The sequence below is a fragment of the Lissotriton vulgaris genome, chromosome 11, assembly GCF_964263255.1.
Source record: "Lissotriton vulgaris chromosome 11, aLisVul1.2, whole genome shotgun sequence".
Taxonomy (NCBI): Eukaryota; Metazoa; Chordata; class Amphibia; order Caudata; family Salamandridae; genus Lissotriton; species Lissotriton vulgaris.
This window is the reverse complement of record NC_141699.1, coordinates 355,653,067-355,674,074: the sequence shown is the minus strand read 5'-3', so window position 1 is coordinate 355,674,074 and position 21,008 is coordinate 355,653,067. Positions and strand designations below refer to the sequence as shown.

Sequence of the window (21,008 nt, the reverse complement as noted above, 5' to 3'; positions counted from 1 at the left end):
TAGAGGAAGGCGAGGTGCAAGACGTCGCCTCGGACCACAGAGACGACGATGCCGATGCTGAGTCATCACACCATTCGTCTACCCCGGCATCCCCGCGACCGCGCCACTCTGAAGCGGCGGACGTGGGAGGTTTCCACAAACTGGTGGACAGAGCTGCAAGGAGGTTTCACATGGCAGTGGAATCCGCGGAAACGGAATGCTTCCTCCATGATTTCAAGGAGCACACCCAGAAATCGGCAAAGTCTATTCCTCTTATAGACTTTCTATGGGAACAGGGCAAGAAGCTGATGCTCACGCCTGCGTCGGTGCCTGCGGTGGTTCCGCGCCTAGACAAAAAATATAAGGCCCCGAACTCCGCACCTGCCTGCCTGACAGGCCACCCCAAACCGGACTCGGTTGTCACTCAGGCGGCCCAAAAACAATCCCGCAACCCCTCCTCGCCGCTGTCCGCGCCCCCGGACAAGGAAGGAAGGAAGCTGGACACCATCGGCAAGAGGTTCTCCACCACATCCGCCATGTCCATCAAGGTGGCAAATTCCATCGCCCTCCTTGGCCGCTACAACCGCCAGCTATGGGAAGACATAGCTCCCTATCTGCAAGGCCTGCCGGCCACGGTCCAGGACGAGGTGAAAGCTCTTCTAGCGGAAGGACAAAACTCCGCGGCGGAAATTATCGACTGCGCCATCGACGCGGCCATGACGGGATTCCGCCAGTTGGCCGGGGCTGCCGTGCTCCGCCGCCAAGGCTGGCTCAAGGCGACGTCTTTTCGGCAGGAGGTCCAATCTAAGGTGCTGGATATGCCGTTCGATGGTCAATTCCTCTTTGGGGAGAAGATAGACGAGGCACTCCAGGCCATCAAAAAAGACACCGACACGGCGAGGGCTCTGGGCTCCCTCCAGTCCCGGAACCAATCCTTTCGGGGGGGCCGCTCCAGAGGTCAGTACTCCTACAGAGGTTCCTACCAAAATCGGTCGTCCTATTCCTACGGCAACAGGAACCAGCCCCAGCATAAACAACAGTCCCGACAGTCATCCTATGGGAGATCGTCCTTCAGAGGCAAATCCGCCAAGAAGGGCACTGGCGGCCGCCAGTGACCATTTACTCCAGCCAGTCCCACCACCATCTCAATCCTTTCGAATTGGGGGAAAACTGACCCACTTCCTCCACAATTGGCAAAAAATCACTACGGATCGGTGGGTACTACAAATAATCCAATTTGGACATTCCCTCGAACTGGTCAACACCCCTCCCAACACCCCTCCGCTGAAGCGTGCTCACAAACACCTGCACCTCCTTCTCCGGGAAGTCTCCACCATGTTGGTCAAAGGAGCCATCGAAAGAGTCCCGGTGTCCCAGAAGGGGAAGGGTTTTTATTCCCACTTCTTCCTGGTCCAACAGAAAGGGGACAAGTGGAGGCCGATCTTAGACCTCCGGGCGCTCAACGCCTTCCTGCGGAGTCAATCCTTCCGGATGGTCACAATCCAGGAGATCCTAGGAGCACTGGAAAGAGGAGACTCGATGGTCTCCCTAGACTTACAGGACGCCTACTACCATATCCCCATCCTCGTCAGACACAGGAAATACCTACGGTTCGAAATAGCGGGCAGACATTACCAGTTCAAGGTCTTGCCGTTTGGCCTCAAATCTGCCCCACGTATCTTCACGAAGTGCTTGGCGCCAGTGGCAGCCTTCCTGCGACAAAGGGGTCACCAGGTGTTCCCCTACCTGGACGACTGGCTGGTGAAGGCTCCTTCCCCGGAGGACGCGCTGGCTTCCTTCAACGCCTGCAGCGCTCTTTTCCAACAGCTGGGTCTGACGATCAACCTCAAAAAATCATGCACTACTCCGTCAACGAGGATCACCTTCCTAGGGGCGACCCTGGACACGAAGCACGCGAAGGCTTTCCCCTCAGAGGACAGGATCAGCAAAATACTGTCTCTGGCCGCGGCGGTGGCCAAGAAGCCTCGCATCAAGGTCCGAACGTTCACCTCCTTGCTAGGGATGATGTCTTCATGCATTCTCCTCGTACCGCACTGCAGGCTCCGCATGCGCCCCCTGCAGGAGGCGTTGGCGAGACAATGGAAACAGTGTTCCGGCTCCTTCGACGACATTGTCACGATCACACCGGCCATCATAAAGGCCCTTCTGTGGTGGAGAAACAAGACACACCTGACGGCCGGCTTGCAGTTCCTCCTGCCGCCGGCACCACTGGTCATCACGACCGATGCCTCACTGGAAGGCTGGGGCGCAGTACTGTTGGACCTTCGAGTCAGCGGCAAATGGGACGCCAAGGAGAAACAACTACACATCAACCTCCTGGAACTGAGAGCAGTGTATCTGGCTCTACAGGCCTTCCTGCCACGTATCGGCACTTCCCCTGTGCTCGTCAAAACAGACAACACCACGACGATGCACTACCTGAACAAACAAGGGGGAACGCGATCTCTCTCTCTCTCACGAGAATCGCAAAAAATCTGGAACTGGTTGGTGGCGCACGGCCTCTCCCTCAAAGCGGAGTACGTTCCAGGGAAGGACAACACTATCGCGGACGCCCTCAGCAGGCAGACCTCTCTCTCCCACGAATGGGAACTCAACGGCGACACGGTGGCCCACGTCTTCTCACAATGGGGCACCCCGAGGATCGATCTTTTCGCGACGGCAGGGAACGCCAAATGCCGAAGCTACGCAAGCTGGCATCCCCAACGGGGGTCGCTGGGAAATGCTTTTTCCATCGGCTGGTCCAGCGTGTTTGCGTACGCTTTTCCTCCGTTCCCGATGATACCGAGGCTCCTCCGGAAGATGAGGACGGAACCGTGCACGCTGATACTGATTGCTCCGTACTGGCCGAGACAACATTGGTTCTCGGATCTACTTCGCCTGTCCATCAGGCCCCCGATTCACCTGCAACAACACCCGAACCTCTTGACAATGTCCAGAGGCCAAGTACACCACCCGAACCTCCGTTCGCTCAACTTATCGGCCTGGCTCCTGAGCACCGTGAGTTCGGAGACCTAGATATACCGCAGGACTGCAGGGCGGTACTGGCCAAAGCGAGGGCGGGCAGCACGACCAAGACCTACTCGCTGAAGTGGAAGAGGTTCTGCTTGTGGTGTTCGGACCAAGACTTACACCCTCTCCGGGTCACCCCAGTACAGCTGCTACCGTACCTCCTACACCTGGCTCAATCGGGGCTGGCTCACGCCTCCATTAAGGTTCATCTGGCTGCGATTTCTAGGTTCACCAGGACCCCATCGGGACCCTCCCTCTGGTCCAGCCGACTGGTAAAGCAATTTCTGAAGGGGCTCTACAGATCCTTCCCGAAGCCTCGGAAAGTCCCTCCAACCTGGCAGTTGAACTTGGTGCTCAACCAGCTCATGAAACACCCATTCGAGCCCATACACCGGGCCTCGCTCAAGCATCTTTCCTGGAAAACGGCTCTCCTGCTAGCCCTGACGTCGGCCAGACGGGTCAGCGAACTTCAGGCGCTGTCCATTCAGGAACCGTATCTCCAATTCAGGCACGACCGAGTGGTACTCAGGCCCAACCCTAAATTCATTCCTAAAGTGCCGTCAGACTTTCATCTGAACGAACCAATTGTCCTCAAATCGTTCTTTGCGGACCCTTCCACAGCAGCAGAAAGGGCGCTGCATTCCTTGGACCTTAAACGGTGTCTCAAATTCTACTTGGACAGGACCAAAGACGTCAGGAAGTCTTCTCAACTCTTTGTAGCCTACAGCAACCCGCGCATGGGGTTGCCCTTGACAAAACAGAGCATCTCACGCTGGATTTCTTCAGCGATTACTTTCTGCCATGATCAGGCCGGACGGCCTTTGACAGACCGAGTGGCTGCCCACTCGACCAGAGCGATGTCAACGTCAGCGGCGCTCTTCGCTGGAGTGACGATCCTGGACATCTGCCGAGCGGCGACATGGAAGTCCCCGCATACCTTTTCCAAGCACTACTGCCTGGACATCGAACTGCAGAAGGACGCTGCAGTGGGACAAGCGGTGCTGCGCCATCTCTTCCAATAAGGTGAGCCTTACCTCGTCCCGCCATCCAGGTATGCACATTCTTCATGGTTTTTTTCTGCTATATGCATGACTGTATATTACCATGTTTCTCTCATGTTGTCTGTAATTTATGCAGGCCTGCTGGATATGAGAATGTGCTTTACCACTATGCATGTATAACTGCTGGCTACTCTGATTCAGGCATGTGAATCTATGAAAGACACCCAAATACTGGATAAGAAATGCGTTACTTACCTGTAACAGCAGTTATCCAGTATTGGTGTCTTTCATAGATTCACATGCAACCCTCCCGCCTCCCCGGTAAGGACTCACGTACCTCTATGTCTACATTGCGACACCCTAGCTGGGTGCGTACGAAAATCTGAGGGACGGAGGCTCCTCCCGGGAAGGTTCTAGAGGGAGGTCGGAGCTGATTGGCTAACGATGAGAGTTCGGTCCTTTTACATAAGGACGTGGAAAGGCCCCAAAAGGGGAGGCCCTTCGGCCTATATTCTCTATGTATGTCCTTAGGACATTACTTTTTTATGTACCGGAGGCTCCCGTCTCGGCGACGGGGAATGATTCAGGCATGTGAATCTATGAAAGACACCAATACTGGATAACTGCTGTTACAGGTAAGTAACGCATTTCTTTTGAGTTAGCTATACGGGTCTCGTTTTTGCTATAAGGAATTGTACCGTATCCTTCATATTTAATTGTCTAATTCTTTTATCTAACTTTCCTATTACACAAGCACTTTTCTTAAACTTTACTACTGCGCCTGGCAGTACTCTCTCTTTTGAAGTTCTGTATAAAGTATTTTTTATGCAATTGTAAATATTTAAATAAATAATGATGTTCATAATGAACATTTTTTGGAACATCTAATTGGGTGCATTGTATGTATATATATAGACAAGAACAGATTTGGCTTTTCTTTTCCTGCCTAGGATTAATTCCTATGAATCAGTATTTCTCAAAGAATTAATTTGTTTGAAGTACGAAAATATAGATCTAGGACCACTTAAAATTTAGTTCTAAACGGCTTTTGACAATTATTTGCTTCTTTCTGCCAATTTCCAATTCTGGTTATGGAGCTTGTGGAGAAGTAACACCCCAATTAGAATATGGGCCTCCAGGTTTTATATATTTGTTGTATTGGTTTATTTTTTGCAGTCTTATGTAGCACACATGTCTCTGAGAATCCAGATAAAATAGTTTCACATTGTGTTCAAAATGAAAACTCACCAAGTCTTTGATGATGTGGTGGTCGCTCGGGATCATAGGCTGTACTCCATTGACTTGGGAATGGTATTTTCTAGCGCATTGAGGTTCTGGCCAGCAACACGTATGACCCGAATGACAAGTCACCACCATGTAAGTAATGATTTACCTTGTAATATTGAGTGATCTTTGATCATGGAAGACCCTCACCGGGATGCTCCCTGCTGTCAACTGCTAGGTTCACTGTCTCAACTAATGCACCTCTATTATGACCAAACCACCTAATAGGTCCACAAGTCTCTGCGAGAGCACCTCCATCCCTACCGCAACGCCACCTTCCCCCAAGTGATGGGATCACACCACAGTGCTATACCTGTGTACATCTTTTCGATATACGGTCCCTATGCAATTAATACAACTGCCTACAATCAGCAGCCTGTCACTTCACATGGACTGCAGGTCACGTGATGGCTTAGCTCAGCATCTTGATGATTTTTTAGGTGCTGAGCTGATAGTGAGCTTTCTTTCCAGCTGCACCATGCGACTTGCTAAGTAATGAGCATGCTGTAGAAAGTTCTACAGAACAGGACACACAACGGAATGCTTTGTTTTATTAAGGTGGGGAGAGCATATCCTTACCAATCGCATTAATGTTTGCCCGTTTACATAATGTATTGCGTAGTTTTAAAAGTATCATATATAGGCATTTGTGTGCCATGGAAGGCAGCCCTCAACAGCACATCACATCGTTAAACTCCACTACATACCGCTTCACAAAACAAAATACCATTCCACATATTTACACTCCAAAAAACACACAATCCCACTCCCCATAATTCTTGTACACTCAATACCACATAATTCCACAGCACATTATGCCACAAAATTCCAATATACAAATCTACTTCACACCACACAATTCAATGCCACACAATTACACAACTAACTAGTCCAATCCAACCTACATAATCCCACAACACACCGCATACATACACTCCCTAACACATAAGTCAAAACATTGCAATTTACAATGCAAATAGCTCCAACTCGAACAAATGCGAAACCTATTTCATTTACAATGCTTGTTTATTCTTCAACGTGCCAAATGTTTGCTGCATCCTAGAGCAGTGTCATAGAGAACGCAGTTCCCTGTTCTCCGATACGCAGGTGTTTTGCCTTGCTAAATGAAACAATATCACTCTGTGTCTGTATTCAAGAAAATAAGTGCAACATCAGAGTTGGCTGACAGTGGGATGTGTTTTCAAGATGAATAGCCATTGAAGGTCCTGAAATGAAAGGCAGCTCGGGGTAGAAATAAGAAGACCATGGGCAATCATTTGCAGTCATTATTTTAAACCTGCATGGTGACTGGCCACGTTACTCTGGCCCTGTTCTCGTCTTCCCACTTCCTTTGCTGCAGTGAGTTGATGTGCGAGACGAGTCTGCCTCAGCGAGAAAGTAAGAGCAGGTGGGCACTGGACCACCTTTGCCTTCAGTACTTCATTTCATTCATGTTTGCCAAGTAAGGCACATACTAGCCCACTATTGCAGCAGCAGCTACATTGCAATGCTGCAAACTGTGGCTTTATAAGCACTAGTAGAAGTAGGTGGCTTCTACACGATGCTCATGTGCCAATTTTGTATGTGAATTTTGCTCCAATTTTAGAACATTTTGAAATTCACTACTTAGAGTCTTGCATTTGAATGGGTCCTTAGAGTAGCACAACTTGAAAGTGAGATACTACAGATATGGCTAGTGTGCTTGGCCGCAATCTGCTGTCAGAGAAAAGCGTTAACTCGTGCAATTTCTAGCAAAACACTCTCACACCTCTTTACTTGTCATATACCACCAGCTGTCAGGGTTGGCATTCTAAATCTTGGACAGTGTTCTTTCATGTGCTTCATTTTCTCTCCCTTTTCACTGAGTTGACCATGCATGCACCAGATCACACAGTGACGCTCAAATCAATATCAGGCTAACTAAACAGTTAAACTTTGGTCTCTGTAAGGATCAATTGAAGGACTGACTTAATACCCATTTCATTCCCATCTGGGCCTCTCCTCCCTCTCTCTCTCTCTCTCTCTATATATATATATATATATATATATATATATATATATATATATATATATATATATATATATATATATATATATATATATATATATATATATATATATTCATGTTAGAATTTGGGTAGTGATGAATATGCAAGAAAGAAAGCTGAATTCATACTGTCAAGGGATATTTTACGGGCCCAGTAGCTTTTTGCTGTCTGGGAGTATGGCCCTACTTGGCTTGTTATCTAGAAAGGCAGATCAGAAATAGCTCTGCTCGTTATTTCATGTCAAGGCCTTTATGTCTCTTAAACCATATGCATTGTGTTTTTTAATACTTTCATCAATACTACCTGTCCAAATACTGAACAAAACGTCTGTGATGCGGAAATGTTTCAACACACTTGAATGCAGTACATACAGCTAAAATGCATGCGTTCTGAATGATTTAATTTTACTTAAGCTCCTCCAATACATGCATTCACTTGTGCTTGTTCGCAGTGGGAAAAGAAAACCTAGCATGTCTTCCTCATGTAATCTCTAGACTGTCTAAGGGAAGTGAAGTGGCTTTCGCATGAAGTTATAATGCGTGCCCCCTTCTCCAGCCTTCTACATTGAATGACGAGTTCCCTGAGGGACTGCAGTCCAATCAGCCCTCATTACAGAGGAGGTGTAAACTGGAATCTGAACTACTTGGGACAGGATTGAAATTCTGAATAAACTTGTACTGACGACACATTTAAGCAAAATAAAAAAAGTTGCAAGTATATCTCTATGGTAACAGCACTGTCTTCTTTATTTTTGTGTTCGCAGACCAGAGCTTTATGAATTTTTGTTTGCAAGTTTAGGCTGGATGTAACACCCAGTATTAACTAATACATCAATACTTAGAGTAGTTGTAGGATGTGTGTGTTACTTGGTTTGGGTCAAGGTCAGTATCATTCACGGGGGTATGATACAGAAACTAGGAGTGCCATAAGGTCTTGGAATGGTGTTTCAAGAGTGCCCAACGTAGACCAAGGAAGGCTAACTCTATATATGATTTTCAATTAATTAGCACATGAAATAAATCTACCTACAGTTAATCAATTTAGAACTCTTGTACATAGCCAGTGATTATCCTGAAAGTCTGGAATGGATCCGGCCTTCTTGGACCTATGGAGGGCCAACTTTGACATAGAGCCTTGAAGAACAATTGAAAGATCGCCATTTTTTAAGCTCCTTCGCTTGCAGATTTCTGGTCGTGGCTCCTGCTGAAAAAACTTTTAGACTTTAGGGGTATTTTTCTTTTTTTTCTTAGCAAGCTACTGCTTCTAAAAGGTAAGCCTGACGTGTGCCTGATTTGCGACTTATCAGGACAGTGAGCTCAAGTTAGGCTCTGCCTGGCACGTGACAGCCTTGCCTGTGCTGCAGCTGATGGATCTCAGTCTGTCTCACATTTGATTGGATGTTGAGCCATCTGTAACTGCTTGTGTCTCCAAAAGCTTCTGTCCTGCCAGGGTAGGACCATGATGCCTTGAGTAGCGAGGGTCTGAGGCCCCTCCACAGTATTGCACACTGAATAAGAGCTGGTTAACTGTTGTCAGTATAGTTTTAGAGCAGCATCTCATGTAAACTTATTTATTGTTGCATTTCCTTTTAGGTAAATCGGGATATCACTTTATCAATTTTTGATTTAGCATAATTGCTAAACACTGAATCGGTTTATCAGCCATAATAAAACAAAATCAAAAATATATTACTGTTCCTCAGCCTGTCCATGTAATTACTGTAGGTAATAGGTTGGCAAGCAAATTCTACAGAACATGTATATATAGGGAGCATTTTGTCTCTTGGACACGTAGAGCATTTAAAACATTCCACCCCCCCTGCTAGAAGACCATGTCTACCTTGTTGCCTCATCTCCCAAATGGGTTGTGACAGTGAGAGAACAAGAGGTGGGAGGGCAGAAAGTACAGAAAGGCAAGCCGTCCGCCCCCGGAGGGGCCCAGGGACCAGGTATTCTGGACATTTTCTTAAATACTCCTCAGAGGAACTCGGGTCCTTTTCCAAACAACACTCACCTCTTAGGCGGCCGTCGGTAACCGCCTAAAAGCTAACAGAATCTTTCACATACACAGTTCCCTCCCTGCCCCCACTTGCACTCCTTTCCATTCCCTCACCCCTGTTTCAACCACTTTTAAACACTCTGCTCTTCGCGTCTTGTACCACAATACACGGTCTTTGGTCAAACATCAGCTTGATATTTTTCTACTGCTCACAGCAGACAAACCAGATCTACTTCTGCTTACTGAAACCTGGTTGTCCCAGGACTCTACCCCTGATATCTTGGCCGCCCTACCCCAGGACTACTATATTCTACAGGCTAATCGATCTCCAGGTAGACCCGGTGGTGGAGTCGCCACAATTATACTGAAACACCATACATTTTCTTGTATATCCCCTTTGGATCTGCCGGAGGTGGACAATATAGTTATTAAACTAGACTCCAGCTCTGGTGCCCTTAGGAGGACCCCACGCCACAGAGCTACTCGATTTACTTTTACATTTAAATTTTGTTCAACTCATTCATTCTGCCACTCATATTAAAGGTCACGCTTTGGTCCAAATTTGGTATATCAGTCTTTCACTGACAGAACTGTCCATCTCTCCTTGCATATGGTCGGACCATCATTTTATACAATTCAACGTTGTCATGCTCTCCTTGCCCAAGAAAATCCCCTCAGGGGGCGAAGTCACTAGAAAGTGGAGGGCCTTAGATACACAAGCCTTCGTGGACACACTGGCTAGTTCAGTACCCACCTTTAACTCAGATGTCAATTCTATGGAAGCCAACATCTCTTCTTGGTTGCAGGCGGCCTGTAACATTCGCGCTCCAGTTACCAAGTTCACCCGCACTCGTTATTCTGACTTCCAAAAATGGTTCTCTGCTGAACTAAAAAAACAGAAACTCGAGCTCCGCCAAAAGAAAAGAAAATGGAGATCACGCTACTCCCCGAAAGATAAACACCAGTTCTCTCTAGCCCGAAAAGAATATAAAATTGCCATTTTGGGAGCCAAAGCAGCCTACTTCTCACAAAGAATATTAGATTCCCAGAACAAGTCGAAGGAAATTTTCTCAATAGTTAATGACCTTTGTAACTCCGAAAGGATCTTTCTCAAACAAACTCTCACTCAAGAACTATGTGATTCCCTAAACAACTTTTTCCTGGTGAAGATCTCTACCATCTATGGCTCAAGGCATCGCCTTTAAATCTGGGTGTATAATCTTCAAAGCCCTGCATGGCAGTAGCCCAAAATGTATCAGCTGCCAAATAGTTAGGCATGCACCTCGCGCAACCTTCGATCCGCCCATCTTCAGTTCCTGTCTATCCCCACCTTCAAGCTCAGACGCCAGGGCGGGTGTAGGTTCTCTTATCTCGCCCCTAAATTTTGGAATTCTCTACCATTACCAATTCGGATTAGCAACAATCTTCTGGCGTTCAGAAGAATGCTCAAAACCTGGCTATATGAGCAAGCTCTCGGGTAACTTCCCTTTGGTGTGACTTTTGCCTGATCAGCGCCATGAAACCTCTGGGTGACCGGGCACTTTATAAATTCCTACTAAGATAAGATATAAGATGGCAATGGAAAAGGAGGTGTATGGCATTGGAGAGCATATTGTTCAGCAGAATGTAGTTTGCAGAGATGGCAGTGAGTGAGCTGTAGGAGAAGACAGCGAGACAAGGACAAAAAGGGGGGACAGACAGGACTATGAGAGGTTAAGTGAGGTTGCGGGAGACAGAATGATGTGATGGGAGAGTTGAATGAAGTCAAAGGGAGAATATGGGAATGCAGTAGTGTATGACAGTGAGTTTGAAGGTCAGAAGGGAAAATGTGCAATTACTACGGCTGTAATGACATGGAAGTGTAGAAGCCAAGGTGTGAGTGGAGGAGTAGTAGAAATACTAGTTGTGAGGTTGTGGGAGGAGAAGGGTTATCATGAGTGCGGGAGTGGTTGGGTTGTACACATGAAGGAGACATGTAGGAGGGGACATGCAGAGTGTGTGCGTGAGTGCTTGGGAAGATAAGAGAAGTGAGGGGAGAGGAAAAGCTGAGGGCATTCACAAATGTTTGTCACCTCTTTAGATATTAACAATTATATTATCCTACATTCACACACTTGGGTTTACATTTAAATTGTTCTACTATTACTTAGTTTATTTTATATTTTCAGCTACTGTTACATGTCCCAACATTTATATTGGAAGAAGACATATTTTCACCTAATGTTAAGGATTCAAACTTATGGGTTAGTCTTGTGGTTAGTGGGGGGATTTAGTGGGTGGGGTTAGAATTATTTGAACTGCCATTGTAAAGTGAAAGTGTGGTGCTACAATACATTTAAAGTAAGTATTGAAGATGTAGTGCAAGGAAGAGTTGTCTAATCACAGATTCTTGTATTCTTTATCTTCAGCTGGTGTTTCCTGCTCTGCAATAATGACTGTGGGAATCATATCTGCTTTGCTGCTCCACAGATACAAACAGGTGCGGAGGGGTATGAAGACATTGTTATGTGCCACACTCCGATCAAGCTGTGGTTTTTGGGACTAATGAAAGAAGAAACCGGGATTGAACAACCAAAATATTCTTCAAAGATCAGTCATTCATACCCTGGAAATATAGAGCAGATTGAACTCTTGCTGCAGTGCTCTCCCTAGCTAATGTGAAGCATGGCTCTCATGAGAATGCCCTCATCAGGACATATCCTCGCCACTTCTAACAGCGCATGTTCAATATCCCCTTCAGAAACAGAGCTTCTGCACTGACTGCAGTGCGTCACCTTTTGCACTTTTTACTCTACTTGCCGGATTCCATGAATCCCTTTTCAGTTAATACTGTTTTGTAAGAAATTAGATTGCTATTTGCAGTGGGCAGTCCCCCAACTCATGGAGTAATGACACTAACATGTCAAGGTGAACACCTAAGTCACTAAATTGACCTGAGTTCAAATCCCTGATAAATATCTCACAGAGCAGGCAAGCTTAACTTAAAGTAATTTATCACAACAGTAATTAAATGAAACCATCCAGCCACACTTTTTGTTCTTAGAAAAATAGAGTAAAATATATTTTTTAAAACACCAAAAAAGCAGTAAGTAGAACCGGGGATATGAAAAGCTCTAGTCACCAATTATGGTCTGGAAGCGGTCACCTTTTCCATGATGTATCCCCTTCACCAACCCCCCACTCCCCTGTAATTATGGATTCAAATGGAATTGGAAGTCATCAATTCTTCTGAGTGCCTAACTTTTCAGGATTTCTGGAACAGTTCCTCTGGGTCATTTCTGCTGCTCAATAACCTCACTCAAGCAGAGGCCACCAGCAACGTCCAGTCCAGGTCCGGTCGGTACTGGTTAATTGGCCATTTCAAAACAATGACCTCTTATTTCTTGTTGTCTGTGGCCTCACAGGAGGTCAGCCGAATAGCCCTTTGAATCCACCTTTTTGCCTGGGGTACAGGAGGGGAGGGAGCACTTCCAGTCATTCAGGGCTCCTCTGAGATCAAAGGCAGCAGTTCCACCTTTTTGATGACCTTCCCCTGGTCCAGAAACAGAGGAGGGTTCCTAGTGCTGCCACATTACTGGTTTGCATTAGCCAGTTCGTGGAGGTGACTCCTGGACTCTCCCTTACCAATGGGGTAAAAAGTTTCCAGGAAAAACTCTTCACACTTTTGCAGCACATCCTGTGTGTCTTACTGCAAACATTCCTGCAGTGCGCCTCACTCCTAAAATCCAAGGAGGGTAACCCTTCTTCAGTATTTAATTTGTGAAACAAAGAGTACCAGTGCCCAAAGCACTGCTCTGAAGCCGGCAGCCAATGCAATTAAATGTCTGTGTACTGAATTCCAAGGCTGGTAGTCTTTAATCCACTATCAAACACTCCTTGTCCCTTTTCTAGCTCTTGCAGGGTCCTTCTTTTCTCTCTTCGTGACGGTTTTGCCATTTTTCTCTTCCTCTGTCTTTTTGAACTGTGTATTTTTCCTCTTTTGCGCACACTACATTTCTGAAAAATAAGGTTCGGTCCCCAAAAATATGTGCTGGTAACCACACAACGGCAATCACTGGCTCAAATTAAGCACTGACTTTCCCTTGTGCAGATGGCTTGTGTCCCTATTCACCCACCCCACTCCTCCCACTCCCCTGAGGGGGTATGGCAGGGAAATTAACACTCCCTTCCTCTGTGTCAATTCTAAACCTATTTTGTGGGGTAGCGTCCCTCCCACTAAGTTTAGGAACATCCTGGCTTGCGTGTTCCTTGAGGAAAAAGGCTTTCCCATCGTCAGGTCACTCCTTACACTGAACTATGAATGCACAGAACTCACCACTGCCCTTTTTCCATATGTTCCTGGGTTCACCCTAACTGTCCTTCTTGGGCTGGTGGGAATCAGATGCCCTCACCCAGTCCTTATGTCACCAGGTATAAGTAATTGTTCTGCTTTGGGAGCAGTTTTCACACCTCATAATCATGTACTTGCTGTTGGTAGGCAATGCAAATCAGCTCTATATATTTATAAAAAAATCTAACTTTACCCATGAATTAGACTTCTAATAAATATGAAATTTAGTCTTTGAATTACTATTTTAGCCATTTCTTGTCAAAAGTTACAGACTCAAGTGTATAATATGTACTTACAGATTTTCTTGATCCAGCTTCAGCCCTACCATGGAAGAATACTTTTATTTGAGAATTGTTAAAACCGTAAAAGGGTGGAACATACCACCAAGTGGTAAACAACAACATATTGAATAAAAATAAAACATGCCCCGTGTCCTGGGCGACATTACACAGATATACATGATGAGTAGAAATAGGGAGAGCGTTTTTAAATATACAAGAAGAATAAAAAAAAGTAGCATTTTATAAGACAATGGCCCTCTCATTAGAAGTTTGGGGCCAGCAAATGACTGTTATAACAAGGGATGCTGCACACATTAGGGCTTATATTTGAGTTTGAGGCATGTGGGCTGCTGAATTCATATCTGTGCATAGATCGCCGCCTAGTGTTGGGTCCGGATGATTGCACATTGTTGTCCTGGAAGAGACTTCGAAGTATCACGAGATAGGTGGCTCCTCCCTTGGACTACAGTGCGCATGGGCATCCTCTCCATGCTCAGATTGTTTTTTTCTGCCATTGGGTTCGGATGTACTTTCCAGCACTCCAAGTTCGGAATCAAGATAACTTTTCGAAAGGCCAAAAGGCCTTCGGTTTCGTTGGTATTGTTTGCGATCGGTACCGATAACCTTCTTTAACATTAGTTTGCACTGCATTCGTCGAATCGGGCCGGTCGGCCTTCTCGACGCCACGTGGACCGCCGGTTGATGGGACGAAGCCCATTCAAGTACTGCCTGCAGTGCAACTCGAAGTTCCCGCACACCGAGAAACATGCAGTGTGCAACAAATGCTTGTCTCCAGATCACAATGAAGACAATAGCCTAGCTTGTGCCCAGTTCCGGTCCAAAAAGACAATCCGGAATCGACGGGCGGCAAGGCAAGAAATGCAGAGGTCAGCACCAGAGCCCGAGAATATCTTCGGCGACGAGGAAGAACTGGTTGACGCCGAAGACTCGGATCAAGAGGAAGATCAGTTCTCCGAGCACGACTCTGAATATTATATCGACGACAAAGAACTCGTTGATGTTGAAGAATACGACCAAGATATCGTAGCTGTTGAAGACGACTCCGATGACGATGAGGGGCGAACCGTGAGTACACCGCCCCATACAGACTATACACCAATATCAGAGACTCAGGTCGAGGCATCGCCAAGAGGGCTTAGCCAAGATCAAAATACTGGTTCTACAGCCCCGCCATACCGCCCGGCTAAGAACATACAAAAAGAGCCTTCTGAGACACGTATTCCAAGGCCAGGCCCATCAAAACCGAAACTCATCGACACGACAGTCTTCGGACCGAACGTCGTCGAACCAAAGGTGATAAAGCCAAAGGGCGCCGACCCGAAGGCTACCGTTGCATCAACACCTTCGAAGCCAAAGGCCGTCAAATCGATCTCGAAGCCAAGGGCCGTCGAATTGATCTCGAAGCCAAAGCCCGTCGACTCGAGCAAATCAGGTCCAACGGTCGAAAAAGGAAAGAAATGTGTTGACGAAGACAAAAGGGCTACACCCAAAGCGGTCGTCGAACCGAAACAGAAACCTAAAGTAGACCACACAAGATTGGTCGAGCCGAAGCCCATCGATCCAAAAAGGGGCATCGAGTCAAAACAGCAGGCTCCGAAAACACCTCTATTACCTAAACAGGTTACCGAATCGACAAAACCGCTCAGTCCAAAAACCGTGGTGAAACCTGTAAAAGACGTCGGACCGACAAAACCTGTCGGCAAGCCTCAAAAACCGATCCAGGCAAAAGCGGTCGAGCCGAGTAAAGGCGTCGAACCGAAAAAGGGAAAACCAAAAACTACGGCGCCAAAGCAAAAAACTGTGGAAGAGGAGATCATCCATCCAGACCTATCCACAGAAGATCAGTCAAAACTATATATTGACCCAAATACTGGGAAAGTGACTGTTTATACAAGGAAGAAAATACCAGTGCCAAGTGAAGGCTTTTCTAAAATACCACTAAAAAAGAAGAGAGACTGTGCTACCTCTCCTATTCTTTTCCAACCTATCTCTCCAGCTATGCCTGCTACTCCATACATACCACACTCACCTGCACGCTCTGGCTACAACCTAGATGAAGATCAGGATGCAGAGGGGGGTTTTGGAGATATACAAAACCCATATGTAGACCCCAATACACAACCATGGGGGATGGAGGTGAGCCAGACAATGAGGGGGCTCTACCCATTACAGACCCTACTGTATACCCAACTAAGCAATCACCCACAGAAGACACAGTGCCTTTTAAATCCTTAATAGACAGAGCTGCAAGCTACCATAATGTAGACATGCATTCTGATGCTATAGAAGAGGACTTTCTATTTGACACACTGGCAACATCAGAAAGAAGTGTCAAAACTCCCCCCATGTTAAAGGGCGTCCTAAAGCACATGACATCTTCAAAGACACTGCTAGGGCACGTGTCATCAACCCTAGAATAGAGAAGAAGTATAGGGCTGCACCGTTAGACCCTACATACATCAGGGGACAATTGCCTTTAGACTCATTGGTGGTATCCAACAAACGAAAGCGTGCAAATTCACAAACCACTGGAGAAGCTCTCCCTCCTGACAAGGAGTCTAAGATTTTAGAGGCATCAGGCAAAAGAGTAGCAGCTCAAGCAGCAAACTCATGGAGAATAGCCAATGCACAGGCCTTGCTGGCCAGATATGACAGGGCACACTATGATAATTTAGAGGGACTTCTCCAACATTTACCCGAGCCTTACAAAGAGCAGGCAGATGAACTTATACAAGAGGGAAAGCTCATCACCAATGCCTCCATTAAGTGTGCTCTTGACGCGGCAGATACAGCTGCCAGATCTATTAACACAAGCGTACTGCTTAGAAGGCACGCATGGCTTCGCATATCTGGATTTAAAAATGAAGTACAAGCCACAATTCTTAACTAGCCTATAAATCCAGATTTTTTTGTTTGGTCCAGCAGTTGACTCAATTCTGGACAAAATGAAAAAGGACAACAAAACGGTAAAATCCATGGGAGCCCTTCAATCCCAACAACACAGAGGCTCCTTTCGTCGCTTAAGTTACAGAGGAGTGGCGCGTGGTAACACATCGCAGCAATCCTCCACTTACAAAACTAATAGGCAATCCACACACAATAAAAACACGAACAGAGGTGGATACAGAGGAAATAACACAAAGGGCAGGGGTCGTGGAGGCAATGCCAATAGATCCTCCACTAACACCAAACAGTGACTTCTTGCCACTACCCCCAGACCATATAACACCAGTGGGGGGAAGACTACAACAATTCCTGCCAGTCTGGTTAAACATCACTACAGACAGGTGGGTAAGGCAAATTATCCAACATGGCAATTACCTAGAACTCACGTCAACACCACCCAACATGCCACCCGTGCACCGTCCAATGTCGCAGGAACATATAACATTACTGCAGCAAGAGGTCATCAGTATGCTACAAAAGGGGGCCATAGAACCAGTCCCACTCCAACATCAAGGAACAGGAGTATACTCACTATACTTCCTCATTTCAAAAAAGGACGGGTCTCTCAGACCAATATTGGACCTCAGGCCCCTCAACCAGTACATTTGATCAGAACATTTTCACATGCTCACTCTGCAACAAGTCTTACCACTGCTGCGGCAGGGAGACTTCCTGGCAACTCTAGACCTCAAAGACGCATACTTACATATACCAATACACCCTGCTCACAGAAAGTATCTCAGGTTTACAATTTAAGGACAACACTACCAGTTCAAAGTCCTGCCATTCGGTGTAACAGCAGCTCCACGAGTGTTCACAAAATGCCACAGTGGCGGCGCATCTCAGGAGACAGAACATTCATGTATATCCATACCCGGACGATTGGCTAATACAAGCGCCATCGGCCCAGCCATGTGCCAGCCACATGTCAAAGACCATTCATCTCCTGCACAGTCTAGGTTTCTCGCTGAACTACCCGAAGTCGCACCTGCAACCCTCCCACGTCCAACAGTACCTAGGAGCAACAATAGATACACTAGCAGCAAAGGCATATCCGAACGCAGCACGTATAAACGGAATGCAGACGTTAATCCAAAGGTTCACACCCCATCACACATTGCCAGCTCGAGTGTTTATGCGACTCATAGGCATGATGGCCTCGTGCATTTTCATAGTCCCTCATGCCAGGTTACACATGCGTCCGCTTCAGGAATGCCTAGCAAAACAGTGGAACCAGGCTCAAGGGCAATTACAGGACCTAGTGTTGGTGACCAGTAAAGCATACAACTCTCTGCATGGGTGGAATCCACAAAACCTTTGCAAAGGACGACTGTTTCAAGAGCCTGTCCCACAAATAGTGATGAAAGCGGACGGCTCCCTGCAAGGCTTGGGAGCCCATGTCCTGCATTACACAGTTCAGGGACTATGGACTATACAACAAAAAAAATGCACATCAACCTTCTGGAGTTGATGGCAATCTTCCTAGCACTAAAAGCATTCAAAAAACACTTATGCAACAAGACTGTGTTGATCCGGACGCACAACATGACAGCGATGTATTATATTCAAAAACAAGGAGGGACATACTCCCCACAGCTGTCGCATCTGGCTCAAAGCATGTGGAAATGGGCCATTCAAAGGAACATGTTTCTCATGGCAGAACACCTCCCAGACAAAGAAAATCAGATGGCCGAACTGCTCAGCAGGCACAGTCAACAGATGCACGAATGGGAGATTCACCCCAATGTGCTCCAACCATTCTTCCGGAAATGGGGACAACCGGAAATAGATCTGTTTGCCACAAGCGAAAACGCAAAATGCCAGTACTTTGCTGCCAGTTACCCACATCCGCAGTCACAGGGCAATGCGATATGGATGAACAGGGCAGGGAAATTTGCGTACGCTTTCCCCCAGCTCCACTAATACCGCTAGTGGCACGCAAAATGCACCAACATTCACTAACGCTTATCCTAGTTGCTCCCATATGGGCGATACAACCATGGTACACGACGTTCCTAGAACTGTCAGTGGTGCCTCATCAAAGACTGCGACTAACACCCTATCTTCTAACTCAGAACCATTGCGAAATCCAACACCCAGACCCGCAACTGCTGAACCTGGCGATCTGGCTCCTGAGATCCTAGAGTTCGGATACCTAAACTTGCCTCCAGACTGCATGAATATTATCAAAGAGGCAAGAAGACCCACTACCAGGCATGCTATGCGGCTAAGTGGAAACGATTCGTCATTTACTGCAATAACAACGACATAAACCCATTAGACGCTTCCACACAAAACATCATTTGCTATCTCTTGCACCTACAACGTTGCAATTTAGCTTACTCATCCATCAGGAAACATCTAGCTGCGTTAGCAGCATATCTCCAAAACAGGCAACACCTTTCACTATGTAGAGTGCCAGCAATTAAAGCATTTATGGAGGGACTCAAACGAGTCATTACCCCAAGGCACCCACCTTCACCAGTCTGGAATCTGAACATCGTTTTAACCAGACTTATGGGACCACCTTTTGAACCACTACACTCATGCGAACTACAATTTCTTACTTGGAAAGTGGCTTTCCTTATTGCCATTACTTCACTTAGAAGAAATAGTGAGCTGCAAGCCCTCACTATTCAGGAGCCATTCATTCAAGAACATGCAAATAGAGTAGTTCTCAGAACAAACCCTAAATTCATGCCAAACGTGGTATCCCAGTTCCATATAAATCAAACAATAAACCTGCCAGTGTTCTTTCAAAACCCACAGACAGTTGCTGAAAGGGCCCTGCATACTCTAGATGTTAAAAGAGCTCTGCTATATTATATAGATGGAACTAAGGCATTTCGAAAGACAAAACAGTTGTTTGTTGCTTTCTCACCACAACACAAAGGCAACCCTATTTCTAAATCGGGTATAGCCAGATGGATCGTTAAGGGTATTCAGATATGTTACTTAAAGGCAAAACACACCTTAACAGTTCCCCCTAGGGCGCATTCTACACGCAAACTAGGGGCATCCATGGCTTTCCTGGGAAATATTCCTTTACACTAAATTTGTAGATCAGCCACATGGTCAACCATACATACATTTACCAAACACTACTGTATAGATGTACATTCCAAACAGCAAGCTGCTGTAGGACAGGCTGTTCTCAAAACTCTTTTTCAGACTGCTGCAGCTGGCACAGGCAGCCACCGCTAGGGGAGATACTGCTATACATTCTATGCACAGATATGAATTCAGCAGCCCACATGCCTCGAACGGAATATGCTACTTACCAGTATGCATCTGTTCTTGGCATGTAGGGCTGCTGACATTTATATCGCCCACCCGCCTCCCCGGTGCCTGTCGCAGCTGTACCATTCACTCTTTGCATGGACATCTCTTACTGTACTATACTCCTTCTCTGCCACAATGGCGAAAAACAATCTGAGTATGGAGAGGATGCCCATGCGCACTGTAGTCCAAGGGAGGAGCCACCTATCTCGTGATACTTCGAAGACTCTTCCAGGACAACAATGTGCAATCATTCGGACCCAACACTAGGCGGCGATCTATGCACAGATATGAATGTCAGCAGCCCTACATGCCAAGAACAGATGCATACCGGTAAGTAGCAAGTCCCCCTTGTATCAAATAAAGTGCTTGCAGTGTCTTAGAATAAAAGAGAAGAGGAGGGGAAAGAGAGTGACTGTGCAGGGCATCAAAGAGGATCTGGGTCCGGCTGCAATGTGTCCATATGTCCCAGTTCCTCTTTTGCGGCTGCCTTTTTTTCGAGCTCCTGAGCAGCAAATATCAGGAATGTTATCGTTTTGCAGGAAAGTTTTATCAAAGACCCACTGAGGCATTTTATCACAGCCGCCCTTCAGGTCCTGACTTGTGTTTCTCTTAGGATTGGCCTCAGGAGGATCTTCCTTAGATTGTGTAAGGCCGGGCAAATACATAATAGATGAAAGAACGACTCTACTCCCTTGTCACAGAGGCGACAATCTGGAGATGGCCAGGAGCGTAACCATTTTGGGGTGAGGTCTTTGCTCGGAAACCACCCCAATCTCAGTAAGCTTAGTTTCCTCTTATAGTGATCCCT

General features: G+C 46.5%; 1 protein-coding gene across 2 annotated transcripts in view; it reads left to right on the top strand.

Annotated features, from left to right (window-relative positions):
- The window catches only part of GPAT2 (glycerol-3-phosphate acyltransferase 2, mitochondrial), a 1,776,577-nt gene that overhangs the window by 1,168,669 nt on the left and 586,900 nt on the right, over positions 1-21,008 (top strand). For both annotated transcript variants that reach the window (XM_086944751.1, XM_086944750.1), the window contains one exon: positions 11,749-11,819. In XM_086944751.1, coding sequence (XP_086800877.1) covers positions 11,749-11,819 — 71 coding nt within the window. The remainder of the gene's footprint in view (positions 1-11,748; positions 11,820-21,008) is intronic.